At 37.4% G+C, this 27,366-nt stretch overlaps 1 protein-coding gene across 3 annotated transcripts in view; it reads right to left on the bottom strand.

Annotated features, from left to right (window-relative positions):
* LIMK1 (LIM domain kinase 1) overlaps nucleotides 1-27,366 on the bottom strand; it is an 85,977-nt gene that overhangs the window by 49,227 nt on the left and 9,384 nt on the right. The window contains exons 3-7 of one of the 3 annotated variants that reach the window (XM_071671247.1): nucleotides 26,826-26,940; nucleotides 19,431-19,561; nucleotides 18,335-18,417; nucleotides 16,981-17,089; nucleotides 9,985-10,014 (exon numbers count right to left, since the gene is read on the bottom strand). In XM_071671247.1, the coding sequence (XP_071527348.1) occupies nucleotides 9,985-10,014; nucleotides 16,981-17,089; nucleotides 18,335-18,417; nucleotides 19,431-19,561; nucleotides 26,826-26,940 (468 nt within the window). Of the gene's footprint in view, nucleotides 1-9,546; nucleotides 9,959-9,984; nucleotides 10,015-16,980; nucleotides 17,090-18,334; nucleotides 18,418-19,430; nucleotides 19,562-26,825; nucleotides 26,941-27,366 lie in introns of those variants that run through there. The other 2 variants (XM_071671248.1, XM_071671249.1) reach the window with 2 other exon arrangements.

Raw genomic sequence — 27,366 nt, 5'->3', positions numbered from 1 at the left:
TATTACCTTTAACTCCATTCCTAACTACATGTAATGGATCAGATGCATAAGTACCCTAAGTTAACTCATAAACATCCTCAACACTTGTCCAGGGCAATAAGAGAAATGTAAATCTCCTTATCATGAGCATCTTATAATTTTCATTTTCCACACTCAGTAATCTATGACAAAATTCTTTGTGTAAAACCTCAATCATAATTTATAAAATACTTCCACTGCACCTAGCCACATCTACAATATCTTTAGTCCTAGTCAAATCTCTCACTGTATCTTTCAACAGCTGCATTCTTTCTACCTATCATTATCACTCCAATGCCATTTCAATGGGGAAGTGCAGGTACATAAAGCCTCCGTAACATTAATTATCCCATGCCTTTTTTCTTTTTAATCTGTATCCACTGATACATGAACTTCCAAGCATGTAAAAGCACCCCTTAAGTATCAATTCATTCACTAAATCTATTCATCAACAGAGTCCTAGATCTCCAGTCATACTACTTTTGCAAGCAAGGCTTTCCCTGTATTCAACTACCAATCATTATTTTAGCATCATCTGAAAATCCCTAGCCCTAAATAAATGTCACACTACATCTATCCATCTTTTATGTGATCCACCTCTCCTCTTTAAACTTTCTACGATATTCCAATATACCATACTGACCAGACTCTCATCTGCAATGCATTCTACATGACCATATCATCCTAAAATACTTTCATCCATGTGCCTTTCTGAAGACTTCTTCACACTACATCACCTTCTCACATCTTCATCTTACCCATCCACCTCAAACTAGCCTGAATGACTAGAAAACTAAAAGTAATAATTTGCCTAAAGAAAAAAATCTCCAAGAAAATCTCATGGAAAACAATAACATTTTTCAAGAATTAGTGAGAGGTCATAAGACAAAGTACACACAAACATGAGAAAAGAATATCTCCATAAAAGTTAAATCTAGCCCTAAAGTATTTTTCAAATATATGACAAAGAATGTAAAAGATACAAAAGGACCACTAATAACCCAACATTGTAAAGTTAGTGATGAAGACAAGGAAATGGCCTTCACACTAAATAAATCTTGCTACACTTTATATACAAATGAAGAAGAATTATGCTTACTTCAGCTACAAAAGAATATTCCAAAGGATTGATAATGAAAAATCAAAGGTAGCAGATATTAAGAGTACTACTTAAAAACTTTGACCTAATTCACTTAAAATGTCTTGCCTTAATAATCTAGCTGTAAGATCCTTGAAGGTCAAATGGTTAAATATATTTCCCCATTACCACAATTAATCAATAATTTACTATATACAGATAAGTTACCTAAAGACTATAAACTAACAAATGTCATCCCTATATAAAGGAAAGGAGATAAAACAATATATGCCTTAAACTGATGCTTGAGTAGCAATGTTTATCTTGAAAGAACTGGTAAAAACAAAAAAATACATACAGAGGGTTAAGTACACATTAGTTATTTGGACAACTGCTTTCAGATGAGTAATACATTTCTGCAATCAAGGGACAGTATTCAGTTCACTATCAGGCAAAATGTGAAAGTATTCTTTATTTTCCTAATTCATGACCCCCAACCCCCCAAGGAGAGAGTACAAGGTCTTTCACCTGCTGAAGTGAAAGGGTTATTACAATACAAGGGGAAATACACCCAATACTAAACACTGCTTTCTCAGTAACTGATAAAGCAAACCTAAATAATACATTAGTAATCAAAAGGTAACTCATACTACACAATACATTCCTTACTCTAGGTGTAATTTTTCCAAGCAATGAGTTGTTTGGGTAACAGACTCTGTAATTCTGGTAGTACTCCAGCAAATCAACAGTAAACTTACTCTAAAGAAAAACACATTCTCAGCCCATCTCCATTCTATAATCATCAAAGCAACTCCAGCCTAATTTCAACTGAAATACTCTTCTTATGCTTCTTCATGATGGGTTTCAGAATGTGAACCACTTGCTGACATTAAGGGTATGCAATAATACACAAAAATATTAGCAATGGAAGCAAGCAAGCATCAACAGGTTGCGATGGCAAACATCACATGTACAGTACTGTAAATTGAGAAAGCATAACAGCATAATCTGAGAGCTTGTCTTGGTAATTTGGCCTAATTTCCCATGATGCAAGGCAATGGGGGATACACAGTGCAAATTTTAAAATAAGACACTCACTTGTTCTTCCAACATCATTCAAATCTGAATCTTTATTTGATATAAATCTATTTGTGCTAAAAATGGATAGTTTAAAATGAACAGTTTAAATTGGGGAAGGCCTATACATACATCCTCTGAAAATCACTCTCACACATTAGGAATGTATGCCCATTGTGCTAAAGTGAAATATTTATAAAAGTGCTTCTTACTATTTCACTCTACAGGCAATTCCTTGCTACAAAAAAGTGCTTCTTACTCTTATCTTCTGCATATAGTCGCCTTGTTTTTCAACTGAAAACAACCTCTCCATTCACATCATCTGTAATCTACAAACTAAATGCTTCTATTGCAACCAATTTCTACTCATCCTCTCAAATCTTCATCTCCAATATCTCTGACCCAAGCCACACACCATCAGTAGTACAACTACTTCTTGACCAACGTATCTTCTGCCATACTTTCTACATCACCACACAATCATCATGACTTCTTCACACCACATAACCTTTTCACATCCTCATTTCATCAAACCTCCTTATTCCAATTATACTACAAAAATTATTCATCTCTACTTCTCTTTGTTTTCATCAATCCTGACAAACACACAACTGGGTTTCATAGCCATACATCAGCACTTGTACAAGTATTCCTATGCTCTACAATATAATTCAATACAATCACAAAAGCTTTCAGTGCACCCACAATATTTCAACCCTGCCTGACTTTACTGAAATTAACGTGGTAAACATCAATAGCACTACCCTTAGTCTAAAAGGCATTACTCAAAAATGCAAATTTTCCTTCCTTACTTGAAGAGTCAGGAACCTCAACCTGGGATGAATCAGAATATGACAGCTGTCCTTCAAATCCAAGCTTATGGTTGAAACCTCTGTCAAGTGGGGCCATCACTGTTTAATCTGATTATTCAGAATCAAAGGTCCCGAATAATTATCTTTGTTTTTGAATCTAGGTCACTGGAGAAACAGAACATTCGCATACACAAGTTTCTTAGCTGGTTCTATCATATTCTTACTTTTCACATCTAGGATATAATTCATAACAGAACTGGGTTGGGGACCAGCCTCTTGATTTCTGAAAGGGGAGTGGATAGCTTTCCCATAACCATACCAGACCCATTCTAGCACTTGAAAGACTTATTTGTTGAACTTTCAAAATTCTAAAAATTCTCGAAACCATCCCCTAACTCTCACTCAGCTATTTTCAAATCATTTTCATTTGGTAGCTCTAGAATGATTAGCCTGAGAATAATGCTTCAAAACTAAACCTCTTCCCTTCACACATACCCTTTACCCCCTTTGAAATATTCCCAGAAAACCTTGGCAAAAACCATTCTACAAACCCTATCTCAGGCTGATTTTAAGATATTTTCTTAGCATACATACCAATTACATTGCTTCTCCACCCAGTCCCCTCCACATTAACTAAAGACACTTTTCATACTTTACAGCCCTTAAGACCATAGATATCGATTTTTCAATAATCTTAAAAAAAAGATGAAAATTAAAAGAATTTGCATATCACTAGAATCATCAAACAAGAGGCAGAATCATCCATGAATTCTAAACTGAGTTATGACTCAGTTCATACATCCTACTTGCATCACCCTGCAACTGCAAGTGCACCTTCCCATGTTAACAATCTTTTTACTTATTTGTTTTGACCTATCAGATGCTGCAATTTATCTGCCTACCAGATAAAAGCTGTGTAAACTTACAGTACCAGTAACAATAGGGACCTTACATTAGGTACTCAGTGGGCTTCTTCCTGACAGCCCTTAGTACTTCTAAGACAGGAAAAATTAAGGAGTTACTTAATAGTGCTGGCCACCAGTGGCCTTGTTATATTAACTATCTTCAGATACATTTCTCTGAAATAAGTCACACACATAGAATCTGAAATCTGGAGAGTGTACTCCTGCCTTCATCACAAATGCTCATCTCTCAATTCATGTAAGAAAAAATGGGTTTTATAGTTTTTCTGCTCTTAATCATATAAATATAAAGTTCCAAAATAAGAGTTTATGGAACTTAATTACACAGAATTGGATAGCCTGGTATATGATGTGTTTTACCAAAATAAGTAATTGTTAAGTCTTCATTTTAAACCCCTATGTGCAGCATGCATCCAAAATGTGAAACAAAGACACAATATCTCTACAAGATATGTTATTACAGAAAATACCCAAAAAGCATATACTTTCCTCTATAGTGGAGAGGAAAGGTAATGAAATGCTAGGGAAGGGCCCTGGCTGGCAGCACAGATGCTCTTCATGTAAGTACAAGATGATTATAAGTTTTTTTTTTTACTATGACTTCATTCTACATAAAACTAAATACATTATACAGCTTATGGTTTAAACCATCTGCAATTTTAAACATTCCATATGTATTATCTACATATTTTTTTCAAATGTATATTCTTGTATATGTATTATTTACATATCAACATATCATTTACACATACAGAACATTTTCCAATTTTCTTTCTCAGTTATTCACCATTTTCCTAGGAAAACACAAAGAAAAGGCTCACATCCATTCTGTAGCTGTCATGTGTAATCCCCAAAACCATGGCCTACTTTCCACAACCAAGCCACACAAATCCCTTTCCATGGTTTCCCTTAACTGCTTCATATGCAATGGTTCAGTCCACTGACAGGATGTTATCCCCAACATACATCACTCTAATTCACTCTATTGATGTTACTCCAACAAAACACGTTACTCTAATTCACTCTATCTCCTGCACAACTTTCAACCTCTTGCATGTTCAGACCCTGAGAACTCAGAATCTTATTCACTCCATCCTTCTATCTCCAATATGGTCTCCAACTTCATGTCCCTTCCATGTCTGACATACAAATCCTCTGTGTCAACTTCTCACCCATTCTTTCTATATATCACATCACTTCAGCACACCCTTTTCAGCTCTCTCAACCACTCTTTTCATTACCACACCTTTCTCTCACCCTATCATCAACTATTCAATCAACCCTCCTAGCAACAATTACTGTCCTCCAATATTTCATTTCCAAGATATTCACCCTCTTCTATACATTCTCATCTGTAACCCATGCCTTGCATCTATACTGCAGAAGTTGGTGTCTGAGTTTGGAAAGCATGTGAAAGAAGAGAGTTGGGAGCAAATCTGAATAAAAGCCAAGTTATTAGGTTTAGCAGTGCAAAGAGACAACTTAGTTGCAATGTGAGTTTAGCTGGAGAAAACCTGGAAGAAGTGAAGTGCTTTAGATACCTTAGAGTGGACATGGTAGCATAGTAAACATTTCATCTGGTGTCCCTAGTTTCAACGTTACCCTTACAGCTAGCAATACTAAACATATGGTCTTTGCTACAAAGGATGTTAAGGGATGTCAAAATCCTCTGGTTAGGGAGACTTTGATCTGAAAGCATGGAGTAAAAACAAATCAAACAACAACAAAAAAAATTGAGAGAAAAGAGTCAGCAGAAAACTCAGGCAGAGGTGAGAACAGACATGGGGGATGCCACAAACTGACAACCATACATAATTCTAATATAAATGAAATACACCATACAAAAACTAATGGTTTTATTGGCTCACCAGCTACTGGATTCTACCTTAATTAAAGTATAAACACTTTCAAAAGATTAAGGTTCTAAGACTATTTACTACTTTAAGAAAAAATAACAGACAGACAAAGCATCAACTGACAAGATCACCATTACCACTCATCTTCAAGTTACAACCATTAAGCAAGTGGTATCTAACCTTTTAGGCTCCATTACCCCTTGGACAAGCCAACAACAAGATAATCAGCCATTCTACTTCTCAATTGGCAGATATAAAAAAAGAAATTAGGGAAGAATAATGATTACATCTCATTCACATTAACTGTAAAAAATACTTCAATTTATCACCTAATATTAATAAAGCATTTACAGAGATTAGAAAAATAAAATCAATATTTCTAATGCCTTGTCATCACTAGCTATCCATAAAAGAAGATCATACATGACAAATCATAAGTTGCAGATAAATGTACCAATGTGATAGTTGAAACTGCTCCTTCTTGATCTGGTTTGTGATGCAGGGCTTTGTCACAGATAGAGCACACTGCAGATCATGAGTAAGATCCAATCTACACCTTCCATTGGTTTAAATGGTAATCACTGTGAAAAAACCAGCTTCACAGCAACACATTGTGGCAAATGGGATGAAGGCTTTGCAAGTTCTTTCAGAGAATCAGGTATTCAACCCCAGCTCTTTCTTTGACAAAAATTTGCCAGGTCAGGTTCGTGTACATCTACTTTCAGACTGTTATCTTATGGTAAGCCAAGAAACTCTACTTTCACCATGACATCTTCATATTTGATGCCTCTTTCCTCCAATGAAAAAGGTCTTACAATCCATGCATTCAACTCACGGCATTTCAAATCAGGGAAGTACCCACTGGTGAAGTCTTTTGTGGAAAGTGCCAAATGATATCAGAAAGCGAACACCATTTCTTTCACCTCTAGTAATCTTATCAATTCTGTAAATGTGGAGAGCTGGAGCATGTGAAGGAAGCATGCAACCTTGTTCTGACACATGAGTATATTCACCATATATTCCCTAATAACAAGAGGGTCACATGATTCATCTCAGCAACCAGCAAACACAATAATAAAAGCAAAGATTATAGTCAGAATACAAAACCTACAGATGCCAAAAGAGGTAAGAGACCTACAGATGCCAAAAGAGGTAAGAGACTACAGCTGCCCTCCTACCACTGCAAAAAGGGGAGGAATGTAGAGATAATAATGTCAACCCCTGTGTGGAATGGGATTACACTAAATTCCGTTCCAACATATTCACACAACATTTTAAACATTCTCGAGTTAGTGGCAAAAACCTTGGAAAACATAATAAAAAGACTACAGTAAATTGCCTTCGTAGCCAAAGCATACTGATGAAGCATGCAGTGGGCGAATGTGATGGGCACAAACTATATCATGATTGTTTGGAATCCAGAATGAATGCCCATCATTGAGAGTTTCCCATTCGTGCATAAGCCAACTAACTTACCCACTCAAACTCCTTTTTGGCAATGAAATTTTTCAACTTCCTGAACACATTTCTCAACAGACAGAGGTAATCAGCAATTCAGTGAACAGATACTCCTCTCTCAAGGGAGTCACCATCCAGGTATTTAGCATACACAAATTGTGCACATTAGGAAATGTCTAAAGATTCATTCATCTGAACCATGAAATATATGTTTGCTTTTATTTGTTCATCCATCTAATCCAAAATGTTCTACTCATCTCAGAGATTCAGCTACTTATAGTGTGTCTGAAAGCAATATAAAACATGGTTCCCAAGGACAAGCTCTAATGCTTCTTCTAGATATGGGATGATAAGATCCTCTTCAACAGTATATGATTTCTAACACTGACAACCTTCATTTGCCATAGCAAAGTTACCAGAGGAATCCAGATGGGCAGATTTCAAAAACAGTCCTTTAACTTGCTGATTTTATCACTCTCTCCACTAAGGTCTTTATTGCAAAGAATGCACTGAAGATGAGGCTTTTCAAATGTTTCTTTGCATGACCTTTTCATCCCTCAAACTATGACCCAAAGATCTGGGGCAAAAAAAATCTATAACTTTTGTGTCATAGGAACCAGCATAGAAGAGTGACAACACACTGGATAGCCCCAGCTGTACTTCATAACTCTAGTCAACGTAATTCTTAAGCTATCATAATGTACATTGTCCATTTCAGGTGCCCTAGTTTTGGTCTGTGTCTACTATTAATTTCTATCACTCATTTTTCCCTTGGCTCTGGAACCAGGCATGAAACAAACTTCTTTCACACATGAGCTATAAAAAATACAGCTCTTGAATTTCAGCAAGATTATAAATAAGATAGTTGTACAGTTTTGTTTTATATTCTTGTATCATAACTAAATATTCAAAGCTGCAAACCAGTTGCAACCATAGAGATGTAAAGAATAAAATAAAGACAGACAGAGAAGCCAAACCAATACTGTTCAGTAACAAAGCCATTTTTTGAGCAGTGGTGCCAGTTCATTACCCTCCATAAAAAGACAATGCACCCCAAGGGAAATTACCTGCAATTCAAAAACCATTGCAACAGGTGAAAAAGATTCAGCATCCAAATCTACTTCAGGGATAAATACACAAATTCCACACACTACACTTTATGTATGGCCCCTAAAGTCAAGTAAAATGGCAAGAATACTGGAAACACCCCAAATAACTAGAATCTACATATAAACCTACAAGACATATATACTGTATGTATAAGTACATTAAAATGACTTAACAATAAATATATCATAAGAAAGGGATACTGATCTATAAAGGGCAGCTGCAAAAGAAGCCAGATGGTACATCTAGCTAACATTACCAAAAAATTAGTAACCTTCAAGTAGTTGGTAGGAATAGGAAGTGGGTCTGTTGTCATCAACCGTCTTCAATGTCAAATAGCCAAGAGTGTATTCATCTAGACAGGTAATTAGCTGTGGAAACCACTGAGTACCACTGAGTATTTGCAAAAGGTAAATGTTAGCTCCTGCTCCTCACTAAATACGAGGGTCAGCTAGCCCTAGTCACCATATTACTAAGGGGTGTTTTGTCAATGCTTGTAAGACAGGCTATGAAGGAGACTAAAAATTCATAGTCATGACTGATGCTTTATTTTTTTCACATCATTGTTTGTTTCTTGTTTCGATAATCCCCAAATCACTTCTGAACTTAATTAGCATAAAACTTTCTCTTATTTCTTATGTACATGATTAATGAATAATGCAAAGATACGTACATAGGCATGTGACTTACACAAAAACTACAGTAAATGCAAACCATCTAAGGAGTACCTAGAAGAGAGATTAAAGTACCTTGATCAACCATCCATACTGGGATATCATGATTATGATGTTACTTGGTTTTCACAAATCAGAGACCTAACATTAAATAGTACCTAATAAATCTTTGCTACCTTTTATCTTTCATAATCAAAGGGAAAAGGCAGACTGCATATTTACCACCCCCGATCTTTAATTCGTTCATCCTTCTCACTTACGAGAATACTAAGAATCTCTGTGAGAAAACCAGTTGGTTAGAAAAAAGCTCTACAAAATAGTTATGCACACCATAAGCATCTCTTACTAAATGGGATGCAAAAAAAAAAGATATCATCCGTAAACTGAAGCTTAACAAAGATTTCTACTAAACTTCTTTAGCATATGAATAAAAAGCAAACGACACAACACAAAGAAAACAAAGAAAGATTGCAAACAAAACATTTCCAAATGCATCCATCACAACAAGAACCAAGCCTTTAACTAGTGCAATATCTTTCATACCGTGTTTTAACCCTAGAAGAGCTACGATCACATTTCTTTACTATCATAATGTTCTGTAGGTGCCCTGTAAAAAAGAAATGACGGCTTGAGAAGAGAACATGCAAATATACAACTATACAGCCAGTGGTGCATAAAGGGTTTTGCATTGAAAAATCATATAATATATTCATCATATGGGTGCTTCCAGGTCTAACATGCAAGGGAGCAAATATGATTTAAACTCAGAATATTGTGTGTTGTCTCTAGAATTACTGAAAACTGGGATCAGTTTTAATCATACATATGCAAAGCCTGAATATACTTAATAAATGTAAATTTTAAAACAGAAAAGAGTTTGAATCAGAGTCCTAGAAGCAATGCAATTCTTCTTCATCTACACTACATCCAGAACATGCCAAGAGAAAAGTGTGTATAAAGCATCTGTACCAATATACTCACTGTTGTAACCTTTCTTTGAGAGATGGAATACTGAAACATAGGACTATTGTTAGTATACCCAAATATCAATAAGAATTTGATCAATAATTTACTTAACAGTACATGTATGTGATACATATCAATAACTAAAAACCAGGTTTTAGTAGGAACATTACCTAAACATCACATCACAATCAACAAATTTCAGATTAACCCTCTAGATATGAATAATTTGAAACAAAGAAACAAAACAAGAGTGACAGATATGGACTGCTTATCACTCAACAAAGCCAAAACTGTATTTTGGTTTATGATTCTTTCTGCCTCACCCACACATAACACTTGACAACACTGAACTCACTCTAGATTTCCTTGCAGGGAGGGCTATGCGCTAGCCCTACCATGGGAGAAATAAACTAATGTTGTTGGTAGGAACATTAAGCAGGAGCATTCAATACAGATATGAGATAAATGTAGTAGACAGGAATATTAGATGGGCATATTAGGTAGATGTAAGGGGCAGCAACATTAGGTAAACACAATAGGTAAAAGTAGTCAGTAAAAACATTAAGTAGGAGCCTCCAGAAACACTGTACTAGAGTTGTCCTTTGCCAGTGGCCTGTTCAGGGTGAGGCACTAAAGGCTAAGAAGTAGCACTGGACTTCAGTTATGGAGACTTTTTTGCCACGGCCAGCCTCTTGAGGGAGTTCCCAGATGGAACGGGCATCAGAGATGAAGATAAATAGGTTTATGATTGAGAAATAGGTTAGAAAACGAATGGAGTATGCATATTTCCATCCTGTACTTTAAAGAAATGTGTCTAATACTAAGTACACTAACAAGTGAATAAAATCCATTACCTGCTCATTTGTAAAAGAAAAAAAAGTTATGCAGAACTGATCCAAGTGTTATATAAATCCCATCAATATAATTTAAATCCTACTACCTCTATGGCCATTAACAAGAGCTACATAATATAAGATGAACTATGTATCACAAAAGCCTAAGCGTTTTCCTTATACTGTATATTCAGTTTTTAATAATTCAATAGCAGTTACTTTGATGAGAAGGATCTTTTAGGTTCATGCTAGTGTTAGGCTGGTTCACAGGGTTTCATCTAAGGGGTTTCATCTAAAGTGTCCAAAATGCATAGAATTAGAGCTCAAAATGCATAAAATCATCTTAAAATTAATAAACACCTCATATCAAAAAACAAATGAGACTAAACCATATCCATAAGACACCTGTACAAATATAGATGTATCAGTGGTTAAAAACAAAAGACTCTGTTTTGAACTATGTACAATGTTCCCAAAATAGGGAATCAGGAGAACCCATATCATGAACTGTTTTTCTCCTCCAATGTCAAATGCTTATTTTGATATCTTTTATTTATGAACTACCTGCAACTCCATTTTAATCCGTAATGGGTACATAAGGGGCCTATACCTCTTACTTTACTTGCATACATCCTCATGTTCTCAATGTAATAAAAGAGAAATATCAACTTCCATGCTTCTTACAATTTCCTAATGTACACAAACTTGATCTGACATATCAGTCCATAACCTCCATTCAAGCCTCCACCATCACCCGTACTGCTCCATAACACCTGATCAATCTTTCCTTTGGCACTGATATATTCATTCTCTATCCATCGATCTTTTCCACAGTCTACAGTCTATCGCTGTTGTAACTTAACAACACCAAAACATAGCTTAAATTGTTCCAAATGAACATATCTCAAAGGATATTCATCCATGGAAATTCTATATTCATTTCTTTCTAAAATATATCTTTCTCACATTTTTATTCCTCATCTATCCTCCTAGCTCCAACTATACTCAGTAAAGAGGCTTTGTTGTTATGGGGTTAAAGCTACTCAGGGGAGTACTTGGCATAAGGCTATCACTTTGGATATGAAATTAAAAGGTTCAATACTATTCAACACTGAGAAAACTCAATACTATGGTCAATAAAGGGAAAAATGAACAAATTGTAAACAAATATCTAAGTTTTTGTCTGCTACTGCAGTAAAACCTAAACAAGTGTAAAGGAAAAGGAGCAATGTGATGGAAAAATAAGAAAATCAATTGAGATTTTGGATCGAAGATCAAAACTCTCAATTGATTGCACCGGATATCTCTATATTGATTGCACCAATTATCAAGGAGAAGGCCAAATCATAATATGATGGAGACTGAAGAGGGCAAGTCATAATATAATGGAGACTGAAGTGGGCATGGCAAGTCAGGAGACTTTCAGAGCAAGTTAGCCGTACGAAGGTAATAAGTCACTGCCCAGCAATTATTGTAATTAGCTTGACGTCTGTAGTTGGAAAACCTATGAAAACCATCACCTCTGACAAAACTGTAAACCATTTAAAAGACCATCACTGAATAAACATTCTCGGCATGGCTTCCAGTTTAAACTGCTTATGTATGACAAATCTGCTTAATTTCTTTCAAGAAAAAATCAACACATTTGATGAAAAGTAGTTTATGTCATCTATCTAGATTATTGGAAAGCATTCAATAAAGTTCCACATCAAAGGTTACTTTTAAACATTTAGTCACAGAGTACTGATGGGATTGTACCTCAGTGGTTTGGAAATTGGTTGACTGGCCATAAACAAGGAGTAGCAATCAATAGTCAAGCCTCGAATGGTTAAACATAACAAGTAGTGTGCTACTGGGATCAATCTTAAGACCATTTCTCTTTATTACATAAATCAATGATACTAAAAAAGAGTTACACTGTAAGATATTAAAATTCGTAGATGATACTAACCTGAGAAATAAATCTACAACTAAACTTGAGCCTCTGTGCTTCCGGCTAACAACAACATGGCCTATCTTCATCTGTTCCTAGCAGCACCTCGCTAATGCAGAAAATAGCAATGAAGTACGAAAAGTACAATTACAATGTCTTCCATATCGGCTGTAAAATCAAAAAGATAGCCACAAAATGAATTCTGTTGAACTGCAAAAAGTAAATGAGGAAAAAGACTTGGGCTCAATAATCTCTGGAGACCTAAAGCCACAACAACAGTGCATAGAAGCAGTAAAATTAGGAAACAAGACTTTTGGATTCAAAAGTTCGGCTTTCAAACCTAAGTTTAGGGGTATCATTCTTTCTCTTCACAATTCATTGGTACATCTCCATCTTGAATTATGTGTTTAGTTTTGGTCATCCTACTTGGAAAAAGACAGACATAATGGTAAGAGTACAGCACAAAAGCTACCAAAATGACTCCCAGACTAAGAATCACATCCTTCAATAGCCAACCAAACAATTTCAATCTAATTGCCTTAGAAAAGTGGAAATTAAGAGATGATCTATATATAGACATTCAAAATCACAAAAGGCTTTGATATTCTCAGTCTAACATGCAACTTAAGGCTTCATTCATCTGATTTCACTCATAGTCATGTAAAGAAACGCATCATCAAATGCATTCCCTCGAATGAGTACTTTTTCTTCAACAAGACTGTTAACATATGGAATTATTTACAAATTAAAGCAGTTAAAAGTAGTGCTACAGATATATTGAAGAACAGATGATAAATATTTCACTTCCAGTCCATGACTTACATTATTTGCACCTCCTTAGTAACAAAAAAGAACAATCTGCAGGTTTTCTCTAAATTCTGTAAGCCTTTCTACTTTTGCCACACTATCCTGTGTTTCTAATATCATCCACTTCGCCCCATAAAGACTCAACTGTCTGTTGCTAATAGAATTCCTTTGTATTTCTACATTTTTTTTTTTTTACTTTTCTTGCTTAGTTTCTTGTTCTGGCAACATCATCAAACAGGTTAAGAAACTTCAAGGTTGTGAGCAATATCTTTCCTTCTTCTCTTTCCATGGCAAGCAAATTTAAGGCCACTTACCTCTCATAGTAACTTAAGCACCTCTCTTACTTGAGAAACATCTTTACTGATCTTCTTTGGACCTTTTTTAATAGATCTTTAAGTGTGGTAACCATGTTAACTAAACTTGGAAAGCATATCTCAGTCCAGGTCTTAAGTACAATGTGAACAACTTACTAAACTTTTCCTTCCCCATTTTCACAAAAGCTACTTCAATATTTGCCAACAGACACTTTACCTCCTAATTAACAATCCTTACACTACATTCTGAAGACAGATTAGTTGCAATGTCAATCCCCAGGTCCTCTTCACACAGAGATTCCCATAACTTGTTTCCTGCTATATTCACACTGAGGCATTTTTTTCACTGTCCTTTTCCCATCACTTTGCTATAAAGTAAGTTCAAATTCAAATGTGATGTATCAGATCAACTGTGGAAGATGTCTAAGTCCTTTTGTACTCCTCCTCTCTTGTATGTAAGCAATTAACTAACTATTTGTAATGCACAGGGACAGAGTTTTTCACTCATGCGGCCCTATCTCTTGAGCATTCTCTAGAGTCATACAAGCTGTTAAATCTATATATGCTGTCTGCATTAACTATGTCCTCAGTCACTTCATTCCATTCACCCACCACTTTTTTATATCTTTTGCAATGAGTTTTTTGCTCAATTTCAAGTTATGTCCTCTAGTTGCACTACATATCTCTCAGAGCTGTTCACTGTCTATGTAATCCAACTACTATAAAAAAGGAAGTGATCATGTCATCATTCACTCTTCTCTCTTTTAAGGTGGCCAAATTTAAAGCCTCTAAACTTTCCCTCTAACTTAATTCTCTTAATTCTTGTTCCATCTTTGCTGCCCTTCCATTGACCTTCTCTAATAGCATTTTGTGCTTCTTCAAGTGCAACCAAACTTGAAAATAATATTCTTGATTTTGCATTATATACAATATGAACAGCTTGCTAAAAAATTCCTCATCCATCTATGTACCTGAAAGCTGCTCCAGTATTTGTCAGTACACAGTTACCTCCTTAACTATTCTCCTAATCTGGGACTCTGGCAACAGGTTAGGAATGATGTTGAGTCCCAAGTCCTTCTCACACATAAAATCGTGACTTTTACTTCCAGCTAGATAATCATACACAGGCTTTCTTTCACTCTGTTCCATCCTCATTACTTGACATTTATTCAAGCTGAATTTCATCAAACATACCAGACAGATTTTGAAGTTCACTTCCCCTAAGATGTTTGCATCACCTGTACACTTATTCGGGCTTAATTTCAAGAAAGTCCTTTATGTGTGTGTGTGTGTGTGTGTGTGTGTGTGTGTGTGTGTGTGATTATAATGAGTCACATTCACAAGAATCAGTGTTATTAAAGAAAGATCATCTATTACATATATATTTAATACCTGAAAAAACTTCAGTCTCTGTTGCTTATTTTCTTCTGTCTAAATCATATAAGGGTGACTTATGCATGGAATATATACATGGTATGTTATTCTGAATCTTTTCACATATCATGCTAGTGTCAAAAGTATAAATGTATACAACACTAGTAACCCTTTGGCTTCTTATCTTTAAGCAATTAGCTCAAGATCTGAAACCTTTCTTGTACAATGACAGTCACAAAGATGAAGTACATCATCAAATAAGAATGTTTTGTAAATAAAAACCTTTGGTGCACTCACCCTAATGACATGATCATGGAATCTGCCTTTTAATTCTGCTGATGTGAACAGATATGGATGACTAAGTGGCATGATATTCAATAAAGATTACTTCCTAATACTTTACTAGCTGTTTGCTGATTAGGTGTGGAAATAATAACAGAATGTAGGTTTGCGGCAGGGGTGTGTGATGTCTCCATGGTTGTTTAATTTGTTTATGGATGGGGGTGTTAGGGAGGTGAATGCAAGAGTTTTGGAAAGAGGGGCAAGTATGAAGTCTGTTGTGGATGAGAGAGCTTGAGAAGTGAGTCAGTTGTTGTTCACTGATGATACAGTGCTGGTGGCTGATTCATGTGAGAAACTGCAGAAGCTGGTGACTGAGTTTGGTAAAGTGTGTGAAAGAAGAAAGTTAAGAGTAAATGTGAATAAGAGCAAGGTTATTAGGTACAGTAGGGTAGAGGATCAAGTCAATTGGGAGGTAAGTTTGAATGGAGAAAAACTGGAGGAAGTAAAGTGTTTTAGATATCTGGGAGTGGATCTGGCAGCGGATGGAACCATGGAAGTGGAAGTGGATCATAGGGTGGGGGAGGGGGCGAAAATCCTGGGAGCCTTGAAGAATGTGTGGAAGTCGAGAACATTATCTCCAAAAGCAAAAATGGCTATGTTTGAAGGAACAGTGGTTCCAACAATGTTGTATGGTTGCGAGGCGTGGACTATGGATAGAGTTGTGCGCAGGAGGGTGGATGTGCTGGAAATGAGATGTTTGAGGACAATGTGTGGTGTGAGGTGGTTTGATCGAGTAAGTAATGTAAGGGTAAGAGAGATGTGTGGAAATAAAAAGAGTGTGGTTGAGAGAGCAGAAGAGGGTGTTTTGAAATGGTTTGGGCACATGGAGAGAATGAGTGAGGAAAGATTGACCAAGAGGATATATGTGTTGGAGGTGGAGGGAACAAGGAGAAGTGGGAGACCAAATTGGAGGTGGAAAGATGGAGTGAAAAAGATTTTGTGTGATCGGGGCCTGAACATGCAGGAGGGTGAAAGGAGGGCATGGAATAGGGTGAATTGGATCGATGTGGTATACCGGGGTTGACGTGCTGTCAGTGGATTAAAACAGGGCATGTGAAGCGTCTGGGGTAAACCATGGAAAGCTGTGTAGGTATGTATATTTGCGTGTGTGGATGTATGTATATACATGTGTATGGGGGTGGGTTGGGCCATTTCTTTCGTCTGTTTCCTTGCGCTACCTCGCAAACGCGGGAGACAGCGACAAAGCCAAAAAAAAAAAAAAAAAAAAAAAAATCTTTCAAAAAACTTCAGTACTTTCTATGGGTACCACACAAAACTTTAACGTATACTAGGAATAAAAGAGAGTTCTGAAATCTGTATTACCATTCCAATAGTCATCATAAGAACAAACAAAATCAAAAATTTCTCAAATTCTAATATCTAATTCACACGGACCACATAAACTTACTCTGCAATGCGTAGACCTCTGTAATTACTGAGACCTGCAAGAGGGAAGCCCTTTCTTGAGTCAACGCTTAGTTTGATTCTTCTCTGATTATCTGACTTTGCAGGTAACTCTGTGGGGAAAAATTAATATATAAGACTGCCATCCATACACTTATTATCTTCAACTCATATTCACATTTTTCTAACAGCCAACACAGCACAGGAAAAAACATTCTCAAAGGTGGGCATCTTAAATGAAGGGAACAATGAAAAGCATAAGAAAAATAACATAATAAAAATTAATCCAAATTCCTCAGGTATTTTTAGATCTAACTCTTTCATTTGAAAGGTTATAAGTAATGAGAAAACAAAAGAAAGAAAATTCCCTACATTCACTGTTCAAAGAAAGGAGGTAACATGATAGTCATTTGATGTACAGCTAGTCTACACTAGCAAAATGGGGATGAGCCAGTCACTTTCCCACTGGTCCTAAAAGCTCATGGAAGCATTGGCAAAAACAGTGTCCACAAAAAACCTTGCCTGCCTCCCCAAACATTTTCAACAATGTCATACACTTTATGACTTTGTCTTCTCTCCTTTGGCCTTTATTACCATTTACAGACATCTGGGCTTGGAACTGGCAAGGTTCCTATAGCATTCTAGGGCCATATTTTGGGTCCATAGTGTCTTGATCTCCTGAATGAGGAAAAGCACTGATGAGGTGCTGCAGGAAGCAGCAGCCTGATATGTACTCAGAGCACCCGGTGCACATGCCTAGAAATCTCATGTGTACCCACATTTTCTAACTTTCAGGCAAGAATTTGAGCTTTCTTTTCCTTAGAAAGGTGTCAGCCATTCTGAAGAACAGGTGGAAGATATAGTGCCCAGAAGTGAACTTTTCAAAATGAAGTGGCACTCTGAAAGAGTAAAGAAAAAACATCATTCCCTTATGATAGCCTGAGGCACACTGAGTTGGGATGCTGATCCTCACACAATCAGAAACATTAGTTTCAGCGATCAGATGTACGATGATTTCACCATGAATACATCATATGTTTGCACCCATAACAAACCTTAACCGCGTATCGTCTAGGAAAATACACACGGGGGCTGACAATGTTTTCTGCAGACAAAGTAATACCTGTAGAACAGAGAGAAAGTTGTACCATAAGAGTAGGATGGAAGGAAAAGAAGGAGTGGTTGAAGAGAAGCAAGAGCAAGAGACTTAATTAGGACAAAAACATTTTCATTCCAATGTGGCTGAAGAAGATGAGCCACCTGAGGTATTAAAAGAAAATAGTAAGAAAAGAAGCATAATCGTATCAAAACTTTTCTACAAAACAGGGAAAATCTAAGGTCAATCCACGACCACTTACCAATAAGTTGTATACTATGAGGTTTCTTTGAAAATGACGTTGACTTGTTCAATGGCTGCATCTGCCTCTTATAACACAGTCCACTGTAAAAAGATGATGCAAGTGATCATTTAAATGAAACCTGTCCTGCGCTGATCATGGTGCTTTGTTCTACTCTTTCTACTATGAAATGTATTCCTCTTTATCCATGGCACACCCTTAACAAGATGACCCATACTTTAAAGCAAGTGACATCTATGCCTGAAACCAAATTATATAACCAAGTTTTACCAAAATTAACCCTTATCAATTCTGAATATAATCATATTTCATTGTGCAATTCTATAATTCCTTCATTTAAATCAAGGACTGTTGAATGTGTTCGATGACTGGGTGGCAGATGTGAGGTGTTTTGGACATGGAAGTATGCGAAGAGGTATGTGAGGTGAGAGATATGGTAAGTGGTTTGGTGAAAAAATAAGAGGTGGTTAAAGCCTTGTATGAAATGAAGTTTGGCATAGCAGATGGAGAGGATAGGAATGTAGTTGAATTTCTTAAGAAAGATGGTAACTGTATTGTTGATCTGTTAGTAAGGATTTTCAGTGTATGTACCAAGCTTGGTGAAGTGTCTGAAGAAAAGAAAGAAAATTTGCTTCGCACCGTTAATGTTAAACTATCAGATATCACTGAATTAAAACTCTGAACAGTAAAAGATTCTATCTGATACTAACAAGCTCTCTCGTTCTCGGAATACAGTGACAGTTCAATACAAAACACAATGATGGAGGAGGAAAAATGTAAGTTGCTGCATTCCCCTTCCAAGTTCACAAATTTCTCATTACTACCAGAATTAACTTTCCCTTACATTCATCAAAAAAAAACTTTTTGCTATCTGATGCTGAAGGATTTCTTTGAAAAATGTACTCTAACTGGTCATCTTATACACAAAACTTCCAGTAAATATTACAGATACAATATATGAGACTTTAACTTATTTTCCTTCCTTCACAATATGCTCTTAAAATCATTTGTAACCTCACCTCATCTTACTTATGTACAATATTCTCAACTCTTTAGGTGATATCTGAAAACCTTACAAGAGGAAAGTTTTGCTTACCAGTATAATTTGGATCTCTCAACAAGAGCATATGACTCTCCATCACCAATAAATGCTGCACATGAAGTACATACAAAACACTCTGGATGGAACTTATGATCCCCTGCAACCATTACTGGACCCGTGATTATCTGAGGAAAAGTATGTGATAGTAAAACAATATGAGTTATTGACAAGATATGTCTTAAACTGAACATATAACAGTAACAACATACAAATGTAACAAATGAGAACATGGTGTATGAATCTCCTTGACCTAACAATTACCTGATATATGTTTTACATGACAATACTATCCTTTAAGACGGAAGTCATGTGCCTTTATAAAATATCTGCAAACCATGTATCCTTCTTACAACATTCATTACTCTAACCTCCTAATTCTAAACATAATATGCAACCTATCCATTCCTACAGCTCACTGTTTACCTAATCTGACCTTCAGGAACTCCCTCAAGGGGGTGGCCATGGCATAAGAGTCTCCATAACTGGTGAGCTCCAGTGCTGCTTCTTAGCCTTCATTGCCTCACTCTAACAGGCCAATATCAGATGTCAACTCTAGTACATTGTTTTCAGAGGCTCCAAGGCTGCATGAGCTTTCATGTAACTGAAAATGTTTTAAGTTTTCAGCCTCAAAGCCTTAGCACTATTGTGTGACAAAAACAGATCAGCTGTAATATTTTGATCCAATAATGCAGACATGCACACAAACAGGCAATGAATGTGTGGTGTTAGGTGAATCAAGATGAACAGAAGTGCTGGCGAATAAGAGTAGATAAGTACATGTATCTATCTATCTATATTTCTGATGCCCAGTCCCTCCAGGAACTCCCATGAAGGGGTGGCCATGGCTAAAGAGTCTGCACTTGTCCCTAACCTTACATACCTCCTTCACATACACCACTCCAAGCATTCTTCCTCTGTTTCTCTCCATCCAGTATTCCTCCACCCTATTTGCCCATGTCACAGGTGGTCCTCCACTTACACCAACCCCTTTAAATGTGCTATCATAATTCTCCTTATAAACTCCCAGTCATACATTTGTTCCACAAGCCCAAACCACCTTAAAGTATTGTTTCACCTATTCTACCACTCCACAATTCACTCCTTTTGCACTCCTTGCCATACCACATCTCTTATACACCCTTTCATTTCTTTCTTCATTCCATCTCATCACACCACATGCTCTTCTGAAATCACTCATTCCCACAGCCTGGATTCTTGACCTCTGTGCCTTCCACATCCATGTTTTGAGTGCACAGGTCAGGGATGGGAGGACAATGCTGTCTTAGTCCTCTCTTCACTTCCATACTTACACCTCTACCCTTCATTATTCTATTAAGGGACCCAATGACTCTTCTACCCTATACTGCTCTTTCCCTTATCTCTCCTACCATATCCCCAAACTTACCCAAGAGAGTTTCCAGATACTTATATTCCCACACTTCTAGTCTTCTTTCACCCATATCCACAGCACAATCTAGTACCCTTTCTTCTTTCACTCTATATGGTTTTACAAAATCAATTTTTTCACTCCATTTCCTTTCAAACACCATTACTTTACTTTTACCTGCATTTACCTTCAATATCCTCTGCATACACCCACACCATAAAACCCATTTACAAATTTCTGCAACTCCTCTTCACTCTTTGCAAACAACACAGCATCATCTGCAAACAGGCCTGCCACTAGCCACCATATCTCACCGCCATAGTCCATCTCTGCACCCCTTTTACCAAGTTTTGCTTTCATCTCTCTTACCACTCCATCCATAAATATATATATATATATATATATATATATATATATATATATATATATATATATATATATATATATATATATATATAAATGGATTTGTATGTAGTATTTATGGATCTGGAGAAGGCATATGATAGAGTTGATAGAGATGCTCTGTGGAAGGTATTAAGAATATATGGTGTGGGAGGAAAGTTGTTAGAAGCAGTGAAAAGTTTTTATCGAGGATGTAAGGCATGTGTACGTGTAGGAAGAGAGGAAAGTGATTGGTTCTCAGTGAATGTAGGTTTGTGGCAGGGGTGTGTGATGTCTCCATGGTTGTTTAATTTGTTTATGGATGGGGTTCTTAGGGAGGTAAATGCAAGAGTTTTGGAAAGAGGGGCAAGTATGAAGTCTGTTGGGGATGAGAGAGCTTGGGAAGTGAGTCAGTTGTTGTTCGCTGACGATACAGCGCTGGTGGCTGATTCATGTGAGAAACTGCAGAAGCTGGTGACTGAGTTTGGTAAAGTGTGTGGAAGAAGAAAGTTAAGAGTAAATGTGAATAAGAGCAAGGTTATTAGGTACAGTAGGGTTGAGGGTCAAGTCAATTGGGAGGTGAGTTTGAATGGAGAAAAACTGGAGGAAGTGAAGTGTTTTAGATATCTGGGAGTGGATCTGGCAGCGGATGGAACCATGGAAGCGGAAGTGGATCATAGGGTGGGGGAGGGGGCGAAAATTCTGGGGGCCTTGAAGAATGTGTGGAAGTCGAGAACATTATCTCGGAAAGCAAAAATGGGTATGTTTGAAGGAATAGTGGTTCCAACAATGTTGTATGGTTGCGAGGCGTGGGCTATGGATAGAGTTGTGTGCAGGAGGATGGATGTGCTGGAAATGAGATGTTTGAGGACAATGTGTGGTGTGAGGTGGTTTGATCGAGTGAGTAACGTAAGGGTAAGAGAGATGTGTGGAAATAAAAAGAGCGTGGTTGAGAGAGCAAAAGAGGGTGTTTTGAAGTGGTTTGGGCACATGGAGAGGATGAGTGAGGAAAGATTGACCAAGAGGATATATGTGTTGGAGGTGGAGGGAACAAGGAGAAGAGGGAGACCAAATTGGAGGTGGAAAGATGGAGTGAAAAAGATTTTGTGTGATCGGGGCCTGAACATGCAGGAGGGTGAAAGGAGGGCAAGGAATAGAGTGAATTGGAGCGATGTGGTATACCGGGGTTGACGTGCTGTCAGTGGATTGAATCAAGGCATGTGAAGCGTCTGGGGTAAGCCATGGAAAGCTGTGTAGGTATGTATATTTGCGTGTGTGGACGTATGTATATACATGTGGATGGGGGGGGGGGGTTGGGCCATTTCTTTCGTCTGTATCCTTGCACTACCTCGCAAACGCGGGAGACAGCGACAAAGTATAATATAAAAATAAAATAAATATATATATATATATATATATATATATATATATATATATATATATATATATATATCCACCTTTCTTTGAGAATACTTACCCAGTATCTCCACCACCACCACACAACATGATTAAAGTCATTGTTTCCACATGAATGAGCAGTGTTTAATCTTTGACATCTGCAGAAAGATCTAATTAGAAGTTTTTTAAGTTCAGTTCACATTCAGTACAAGTATTGCGTGAAAGGCATAATTAAACCATTTGAAATATTTCATACTGAGGATTACGCTTGTGATACGTCTCATGCAGATATTTGATGATTTCTCAGACTGATTGGAGTCCAGTATTGGAAATGACTATAATTCATGAGATAATGTAATATGAATAAAAAGTAGTGTATCTCGGACAAGAAGTTTCATTTACATTATTGATTGATACATTATCTCTTGATTCAGTACCCTGTCCAGCCACCTTCATTTTTTGATGACTTTATGTGGCCTATCAGGCATTGAAGTGACATGGTTGCAGTTGATTTGAGACTTGGTTCCATAACAGTTCGCATTCTGCTTTCTTGTGGTTGAGTAACTCAACAGATGTCTTTTACCAGACTGGCTCCCTTGTATTCACGATATTGGCTCACAAGGTTTTGATCAGGTTCATGTCTTCCTCCTTACTTGGCCAGTCCAGTATATTTAGGTTTTCCTCACCAGCAAACCACTACAGGACAGTCCTGGCTGTATGAACAGATACAATGGGGCTTGGGGAAAAAGGAAATTTTCCTTTCACATGGGGAGGAAGGAAAATCTTATACAAAACATTATGATATATCTGCATATTGAACCTTCCATCAGATTAGATACATCTACACTGCACGTACATCAACTTCCACACATTCAGGTGAAATGGGTGCTCTGTGCCTCTTCAAATATATTGTTACGATGGTACCAACAGATGAAAAATGCTCATTTGTCAGTTTCACAGTTCATTACATGATTGGACTTCATGATGTGATAACCTAGTTTTTACATATTTGTTGTTATGCTATTTCACGGAAACATTTGATAAGTTCAGAACTGTGATTTGCAGTATGTATCATAAACTATTTTTGATCACTTTGGTACAAGATGAAATAAGCTTATAATACATTGCCTCATATTATTTCTTGTCCATATGTTTATTCTTATCCCTGGGGATAGGGGAGAAAGAATACTTCCCACGTATTCCCTGCGTGTCGTAGAAGGTGACTAAAAGGGGAGGGAGCTGGGGGCTGGAAATCCTCCCCTCTCGTTTTTTTTAATTTTCCAAAAGAAGGAACAGAGAAGGGGGCCAGGTGAGGATATTCCCTCTAAGGCCCAGTCCTCTGTTCTTAACGCTACCTTGCTAACGCGGGAGACAGCGACAAAGTATAATAAAAAAAAAAAATAATATATATATAGGATTGGCGGAATGCGTGCATATTGCCATTGTACAAAGGCAAAGGAGATAAGAGTGAGTGCTCAAATTACAGAGGTATAAGTTTGTTGAGTATTCCTGGTAAATTATATGGGAGGGTATTGATTGAGAGGGTGAAGGCATGTACAGAGCATCAGATTGGGGAAGAGCAGTGTGGTTTCAGAAGTGGTAGAGGATGTGTGGATCAGGTGTTTGCTTTGAAGAATGTATGTGAGAAATACTTAGAAAAGCAAATGGATTTGTATGTAGCATTTATGGATCTGGAGAAGGCATATGATAGAGCTGATAGAGATGCTCTGTGGAAGGTATTAAGAATATATGGTGTGGGAGGCAAGTTGTTAGAAGCAGTGAAAAGTTTTTATCGAGGATGTAAGGCATGTTAACGTGTAGGAAGAGAGGAAAGTGATTGGTTCTCAGTGAATGTAGGTTTGCGGCAGGGGTGTGTGATGTCTCCATGGTTGTTTAATTTGTTTATGGATGGGGTTGTTAGGGAGGTGAATGCAAGAGCTTCCATCCACTGCCAGATCCACTCCCAAAGATCTAAAACACTTTACTTCCTCCAGTTTTTCTCCATTCAAACTTACCTCCCAATTGACTTGACCCTCAACCCTACTGTACCTAATAACCTTGCTCTTATTCACATTTACTCTTAACTTTCTTCTTTCACACACTTTACCAACCTCAGTCACCAGCTTCTGCAGCTTCTCACATGAATCAGCCACCAGTGCTGTATCATCAGCGAACAACACTGACTCACTTCCCAAGCTCTCTCATCCCCAACAGACTTCATACTTGCCCCTCTTTCCAAAACTCTTGTATTCACCTCCCTAACAACCCCATCCATAAACAAATTAAACATCCATGGAGGCATCACACACCCCTGCCGCAAACCTACATTCACTGAGAACCAATCACTTTCCTCTCTTCCTACACGTACACATGCCTTACATTCTCGATAAAAACTTTTCACTGCTTCTAACAACTTGCCTCCCACAACATATATTCTTAGTACCTTCCACAGAGCATCTCTATCAACTCTTATCATATGCCTTCTCCAGACCCATAAATGCTACATACAAATCCATTTGCTTTTCTAAGTATTTCTCACATACATTCTTCAAAGCAAACTCCTGATCCACACATCCTCTACCACTTCTGAAACCACACTGCTCTTCCCCAATCTGATGCTCTGTACATGCCTTCACCCTCTCAATCAATACCCTCCCATATAATCTACCAGGAATACTCAACAAACTTATACCTCTGTAATTTGAGCACTCACTCTTATCCCCTTTGCCTTTGTACAATGGCACTATGCACGCATTCCGCCAATCCTCAGGCACCTCACCATGAATCATACATACATTAAATAACCTTACCAACCAGTCAACAATACAGTCACCCCCTTTTTTAATAAATTCCACTGCAATACCATCCAAACCTGCTGCCTTGGCAGCTTTCATCTTCTGCAAAGCTTTTAGCACCTCTTCTCTTTTTACCAAATCATTTTCCCTAACCCTCTCACTTTGCACACCACCTCAACCAAAACACCCTATATCTGCCACTCTATCATCAAACGCATTCAACAAACCTTCAAAATACTCACTCCATCTCCTTCTCACATCACCACTACTTGTTATCACCTCCCCATTTGCCCCCTTCACTGAAGTTCCCATTTGCTCCCTTGTCTTATGCACTTTATTTACCTCCTTCCAAAACATCTTTTTATTCTCCCTAAAATTTAATGATACCCTCTCACCCCAACTCTCATTTGCCCTCTTTTTCACCTCTTGAACCTTTCTCTTGACCTCCTGTCTCTTTCTTTTATACATCTCCCACTCATTTGCATTTTTTCCCTGCAAAAATCGTCCAAATGCCTCTCTCTCCTCTTTCACTAATAATCTTACTTCTTCATCCCACCACTCACTACCCTTTCTAATCAACCCACCTCCCACGCTTCTCATGCCACAAGCATCTTCTGCACAAGCCATCACTGCTTCCCTAAATACGTCCCATTCCTCCCCCACTCCCCTTACCTCCTTTGTTCTCACCTTTTTCCATTTTGTACTCAGTCTCTCCTGTTACTTCCTCACACAAGTCACCTTCCCAAGCTCACTTACTCTCACTACCCTCTTCACCCCAACATTCTCTCTTCTTTTCTGAAAACCCATACAAATCTTCACCTTCTCCTCCACAAGATAATGATCAGACAGCCCTCCAGTTGCACCTCTCAGCACATTAACATCCAAAAGTCTCTCTTTCGCGCGCCTATCAATTAACACGTAATCCAATAACGCTCTCTGGCCATCTCTCCTACTTACATACGTATACTTATGTATATCTCGCTTTTTAAACCAGGTATTCTCAATCACCAGTCCTTTTTCAGCACATAAATCTACAAGCTCTTCACCATTTCCATTTACAACACTGAACACCCCATGTATACTAATTATTCCCTCAACTGCCACATTACTCACCTTTGCATTCAAATCACCCATCACTATAACCCGGTCTTGTGCATCAAAACCACTAACACACTCATTCAGCTGCTCCCAAAACACTTGCCTCTCATGATCTTTCTTCTCATGCCCAGGTGCATATGCACCAATAATCACCCATCTCTCTCCATCAACTTTCAGTTTTACCCATATTAATCTAGAATTTACTTTCTTACATTCTATCACATACTCCCACAACTCCTGTATATAAGATATTAAGAAAAAAATTCATATTTCATTTCTACTGAAATGTGGAAAACAGTCTTTACTTCTAATAAAGTCTATTTGTCTCACCTGTCCACAATCTTGGCATGCTTCTCCATACTTCTTCCAATAATCATTTTTACAAAAAAGTAGTCCATCCTTTTCAAAGTACCAACTGCTGAGGGTTACATCACAGGCACTACACCTGCAATAACAGAAGCAAAGTTCAATAACCTCAATATTCAAATAAGCAAACTATCTTAAAACTGATAAAATTCATTATGATGTTCTTAAACACAAGGAAAAGGTGAAATAGCCCATTACCTACTTGATACCACTAGCATAATCTACTGTACACTACTATGAATCAATGACATGGTTATGAAAAGGCAGGACAGGTAACACAAAGATTACAGTAGAGATACAATGACTGAACACCAATGTGTCGTGGTGGAAGGAATGATAACTAAAACTACATGCAACACTGACGGGTGTCATCACTGATGGTCCTGCCATTACTCTAATTGTCCCTAAGGGTTGCACAAAATATCTTTGCAAACAATGTACAATGTTTCTGTGACACATAATACTTGAAACAAACAAACAAAGACCTCACTAGCACACACATTCA

The sequence above is a fragment of the Panulirus ornatus genome, chromosome 16 (assembly GCF_036320965.1).
Source record: "Panulirus ornatus isolate Po-2019 chromosome 16, ASM3632096v1, whole genome shotgun sequence".
NCBI lineage: Eukaryota > Metazoa > Arthropoda > Malacostraca > Decapoda > Palinuridae > Panulirus > Panulirus ornatus.
Note: the sequence above shows the minus strand (reverse complement) of the source record. Positions and strands in the feature narration are given on the sequence as shown.